This window comes from Sarcophilus harrisii, chromosome 3 (genome assembly GCF_902635505.1).
Source record: "Sarcophilus harrisii chromosome 3, mSarHar1.11, whole genome shotgun sequence".
Lineage (NCBI taxonomy): Eukaryota > Metazoa > Chordata > Mammalia > Dasyuromorphia > Dasyuridae > Sarcophilus > Sarcophilus harrisii.
This window is the reverse complement of record NC_045428.1, coordinates 606892633-606898342: the sequence shown is the minus strand read 5'-3', so window position 1 is coordinate 606898342 and position 5710 is coordinate 606892633. Positions and strand designations below refer to the sequence as shown.

Below are 5710 nucleotides of genomic sequence, written 5' to 3'. Positions count from 1 at the left end.
TTTGGGTCATCTTTCTTTCAACTTGGAGATTTTGTGGAATGAGAGGCATTCAAACGTAGAGTAAAGAAATGTAAGAATGCAGGAGGAGGCATTAGACAGAGGCTCCTCACTTCTTTCAAGAATGCCCTAATGTTTAGATAGCACATTCTTATACCAACTCTGGAAGGTAGAGAGTAGAGGTATTATGATTCACCATTATAGACATGAGATTGGAAATAGAAAAATATATGGTTTGCCCAAGGTCATCCAGCTATTAAATGTCAGGGCTGGGATTCAGACTCCCATCTTTTGGCTCTAAGCCCAACGTTCCTTCCCAAAGAACCAGCCATAATTTCTTTAACCACTCATTTTAATCTCTCATTCCCCTCTTTCCCTCCCCAGCCTTATCCAGAGTGAGACTAGAGAAAAGCACAGGGTTTTTTTGTTTTGTTTTGTTTTGTTTTGTTTTGTTTTGTTTTTGTTTGTTTTTTTTTTTTTTTTTTTTAACCACACATTATGCTCCATTCTCTGCCTGTATTCAACCATTTAGAAAGACAAGAAACACAAGGTGGCTCCTTGGAGTTGTTTAGAGCCAAACTTCTTAAACTGTGCCATGACTTTCTACTAAATTTGGAGCTCATGAAAATTTTGACATCCGTAAAAGATATGGAAATATTCTCTCAAAATTTAATTCTTTAAATAAAAATAAACAACACATACATCTCATTAGTATGCAAATTTGCTTTCATCTTAATAAATGGCAAAATTATGTGTATTATAATTGTTTTAAAATAAATGTCTATGATTTATTATCAGTAAAAAAATGGCTTGATTTTTTTTATAAATTTGAGTCAGTTCACTTTTTTTTTGGAAAGAGGCCTTTCTCATTAATTTTAATATAAAGATATTTTCCCAGTTTATTGCTTCCCTTCTAATCTTGTCTGCATTCGTTTTGTTTATATAAAAGCTTTTTAACTTGATATAATCAAAATTTTCTAGTTTGGGATCAATCACTTGGTCATAAGTTCCTTCTTCCTCCCCAGGCTGAGAGGCAAAGTATCCTATGTTGTTCCATTTTATTTATCCTCTCATTCTTTTTGCCTAGATCATGAACCCATTTTGATCTTATCTGGATGTATGGTGTTGTGTGGGTCCATGCCTAATTTCTGCCATATTAATTTCCAATTTTCCCAGCACTTTGTGTCAAGTACTGCCTTCTTATGCCAAAAGTTGGGGTCTTGGGGTTTGTCAAACGCTGGATGGCTACAGTGATTGACGATTCTGTCCTGTGAACCTATCCTGTTCCACTGATCAACTGGTGTATTTCTTAGCCAATGTCAAATGGTTTTAGAGACGGAAACTGAAGGAAGGATTCATCGAGTCCCTAAGAAAAGACGTTCAGGGCCGGCTGTATTGATGGGATACTCAACATCGAGACACGGAGGAGTCCCGCCACGCCCGTTCCTGGCCGAGTTTAGGCGCCGACACCTCAAGCAGGCCGGGGGAAAAGAGACCAAGAACCGGCTGGGTCACCTGCCCCAAGCCGCCCAAATCCCCCAAAATCTTCAAGTAAATGCTGTCAGAGAGATGGGAAGTTGTCCATGACTTCTTCTACCGGCCCATTGGGATGGATTCCTCCTATTGGTTGAAAAACACAAAAGAGAGGGAGAAGGGAGGAGAGAGGGGACGAGGGAGAGGAAGGGAAGGAAGGAATGGGGGAAGGGGAGAAGGTGGGAGGAAGGGAGGGAAAGAATGGGGCGAGGGGAGAAGGTGGGAGGAAGGGAGGGAAAGAATGGGGCGAGGGGAGAAGGTGGGAGGAAGGGAGGGAAAGGCCGACCTTCATTGCCAAGTTCTTGGAAGCCCCCAGGCAGAGCAAGGGAAAGGACTCCCGTAAGGTGGGGGAGGTGCGCTTGATGCCGTGGGCGGGGACAGCCAGCTCCTCTATAAAAGGAGAGGCTCCGAGGGACGGCGTTCATTTGGCAGCTAGCCACAGAGCCTTGTGGAAGCAGCTGTCCCCGCCTCCCGGCCTCAGAAGAACTCCTACTTGTCAGGCCGCCGTCCCTTGCACCTGCTCGTGTCCTGCGACGGACCCAGAGATTCCCGCCACTTTCCCCGAGTCCGAGGACGATCCGGAGAGTCAGCGGTTGGCAGGTAAGTGAACCCGCGGGCGTCAGAAGCTTTGCCGCTGGGCCAGCCCCAAACGGGACTTGGCCCGCCCAGAAGCGCCGCTCCCCCCCCGCCCCCCGACAGCCCCGTTAGGTCCTCCGGCTGCCATGCCCGTGGCCGAGAAGGCCCAAGGCGGCAGGGCCACCGTGCAGCGCCGCCCCTTCTGCCCGCCCCGGCCGGGCGGCGGCGGAGCTGAGAACGAGCCCCCGCACCCCAGCGCTGCCGACGCCCCGCAGGGCGCGGATCCCGGCCCTTCTCCCGGCCCGGCTCCTCCCTCCGAGCCCAACGGCTCCCCCGCAGCCGGGCCCCCCCGGCCTCTGCTCCCCAGCGGCGGCGCCGCTCGCTCCGGGACGCTCCAAGTCGTCCTCTGCAACTATTCCCTGTGGCTCGCGTTCCATGGGCAGCAGAACGAAATGATGCTCAAAAGGCCGGGCCGGGCCATGTTCCCCTTCCTGGCTTATCAGATCCGGGGCCTGGAGCCCCGCGCCCGCTACCGCGTCTTTGTGGACATGGTGCGCGTCGATGGGCAGCACTGGCGCTATGAGAAGGCCCGGTGGGCTCCCTATGAACCCGAAGAGAGCCACGTTCCCGATAACCAGGTGTATCCGCACCCAGACTCCCCCAACACGGGCGCCCACTGGATGCAGCGAGACGTCGCCTTTAAAACGCTCAGGCTCACGAACGCCCAGCCCGCGGCCCGGAGCGCCGGCCGCGCCATCTGGCTCCAGTCTCAGCACAGGTACCGGCCCCGGCTCCACGTGCAAGAACTGGGCGGCGGAGACCGGGAAGCGCCGGCGGCCGCCTCCCGGCCCCACGTCTTCTCCTTCCCCGAGACCGAGTTCATCGCCGTGACCGCTTATCGCAATGCCGAGATCATCCGCCTCAAAATCGCCCACAACCCCTACGCTAAGGCCTTTCGGAGACGCTCCGCCGCGGCGGGGAGCTCGAGCGCGGGGCCCCCGCCCCCACCGGCCGCCGCCCTTCCCCCCAGCCTGCTGCCCCCCACGTCTGCAGCCGCAGCGCCTCACCCAGACAGACGGGAGCCTCCGGGGTGCGGAGCCCGGGAACAGCCGAGGCTTCACAGGAAAATGTGCTCCCGAGGGACCCAGACAGATGCCCAAGATGCAGCCGGGGAGGAAAGGGCTCCGAAGAAGAGGCGTCTGTCTCCCGGGCCTTCAGGCAGCCGCGCCGTGTCCTCGGCGAGGGCCCATGGACAAGCCCAGGCCCAGCCGCTTCCAGCTCCAGAAGGCAGCATGAACGCGTCCCCCGAAGCCGCTGCTGAGGACCCTGGCGACCTGCCGGTAACAGAAGAGGCCGCTGTGCAGGAGGGGGACAGAGCGATGCCCGCCAACTGCTGGGCCCTGCAGCAGCCCCAGCAGCCCCAGCAGCCCCTGTACTATGTCTTTGACTCCACTCCCAGCAGCAGCAGCAGCAGCAGCAGCAGCAATGACCAGGCAACGTTGGAAGTTGTGACCCTCGACCTGCAGACCTCCCCTACTCCACTTGAAGCGATTTATGGCTCCAATCCAGAGAACTGGCTCGCCCTACTGCAGGCGGCCATATTCCCAGCAGACCCCTCCCAGGGCACCAGCGGGGACTGCGACCCATCTCTACCTCTGCAGCCTGTCCCTGGAGCCCAAGAACAGCTTAGTGTTCAAGAGCAAATCTGGCCCCATCTGACCCAGACAGAGCTGGAAGATTCAGCACAGGCTGAGGGAGCTCCCCAGAAGAGAGGTTTGTCTCCTCAGGCTTCAGGTAGTCAGGCAAGGTGTTCAGAGGGGGCCGATGAAGAAGCCCGGGACCAGCTTCTTACAGCTGCAGCATCCAGCCCCTACACCTTCCCAGAAGCAACTTCTCAGGACCCTGGACAGGCTAGTGTCCCAGACAGCAGAAAAGGGATCCCTGTTCTCTCGAGTGCCCCCCAGCAGTCCCAGCCACCATTGCACCCTCCTCTTCTGAAAGCCACCCCAGCAGCAGCAACAAAAGCAGGGTCTGGAAACCCTTGCAAGTTGGAGACTTGGAACCCGGCCTGCAGACCTCCCCTACTCCACTGAAGCACTCATGGCCCAACTAGAGAACTGGCTCTCAGCCCCTACTGCAGGCGGCCATATTCCCCAGCAGACCCCCTCCTAGGGCACCATGGGGATCAAGGACCCATCTCTACCCCTCTGTGGCCCTGTCCCTGGAGCCCATGAACAGCCTAGTGCCCAAGAGCAAATCATCTCCATCTGGACCTAGGACAGAGCTGGAAGCATTCAGCACAGGCTGAGGGAGCTCCCCAGAAGAGAGAGCTTTCCATCCCCTCAGGTCTCAGGGAAGCTGCAAAGGTGTCTAGAGGGGACTGATAAATAGAAGCCTAGGACTGGCTTCCCCACAGCTGCAGACCATCCCCACACCTTCCTAGAAGCAATTGACAGGACCCTGACAGGCTAGTAGTGTCCCAGACAGCGCGAAGGGGATCCCTGTTCTCTCGAGTGCCCCCCGGCAGTCCCAGCCACCATTGCACCTCTTCAGGCCACCCCCAGCAGCAGTACAGCATGGTCTGAAACCTTGGTGTTGAGACCCTAAACCCTGGCCTTGCATCTCCCTACTCTTAATTTTGCAGCGTTTTATGACTCTTTTTGTGAAGAGTCCTGCTCTGCCCTACTGGAGTCACTCATATTCCTCCCTTCCAGAAAGCCCTCTAGGGCACCAGTGGGGACTCCAAGCAACCATCTCTACCTCTGCAGCCCAGTCCCTGGAAGAGCCCAAGAACAGTTAAGGTTCAAGAACAAATCTGGCCCCATCTGGACCCAGACAGAACTGGAGATCTGAAGCATGCTTTGGGGCCAGGAGCCCCCTGAGAAGAGAGGCTTCTGTCCCCAGGCTCCAGGCAGGCAGGCAAGGGTGTTCAGGGAGGGATGGCTGAGGCCCAGACCAGCTTCCACAGCCGCAGCATCCAGCCCCTACACCTCCCAGAAGCAACTTCTCTCAGACCCTGGACAGGCTAGTGTCCAGACAGCAGTGCAAGGGACCCCTGCTCCCTCTCGAGTGCCCTGCAGCAGTCGTGCAGCCACCACGTGCACTCCCTCTCTCTCTTTCTGTGCCACTCCCCAGCAGCAGCAACAGCAGTGGTCTGGAAACCTTGCAAGTTGAGACCCTGAACCCCGGCCTGCAGACCTCCCCTACTCCACTTGAAGCTGAATGAGTGGTCTAATCCAGAGAACTGGCCTGCCCACTGCATATACAATATTCCCAGCAGACCCCTCCCAGGGCACCAGTGGGGACTGCCAACCATCTCTACCTCTGCAGCCTGTCCCTGGAGCCCAAGAACAGCTTAGTGTTCAAGAGCAAATCTGGCCCCATCTGACCCAGACAGAGCTGGAAGATTCAGCACAGGCTGAGGGAGCTCCCCAGAAGAGAGGTTTGTCTCCTCAGGTTTCAGGTAGTCAGGCAAGGTGTTCAGAGGGGGCCGATAAAGAAGCCCAGGACCAGCTTCTTACAGCTGCAGCATCCATCCCCTACACCTTCCCAGAGCAACTTCACAGGACCCTGGACACAGGTCCCAGACAGCGAAGGATCCCTG

General features: G+C 55.8%; 1 protein-coding gene across 1 annotated transcript; it reads left to right on the top strand.

Annotated features, from left to right (window-relative positions):
• The first annotated feature begins 1892 nt into the window (after window positions 1–1892).
• Window positions 1893–5332, top strand: LOC116422727 (T-box transcription factor TBX21-like). Its single transcript, XM_031961818.1, has 3 exons — window positions 1893–2130; window positions 2230–4135; window positions 5242–5332. The coding sequence occupies exons 1-3, from the start codon at window positions 1893–1895 to the stop codon at window positions 5330–5332; spliced, it is 2235 nt and encodes a 744-aa protein (XP_031817678.1).
• The last annotated feature ends 378 nt before the right edge of the window (window positions 5333–5710 follow it).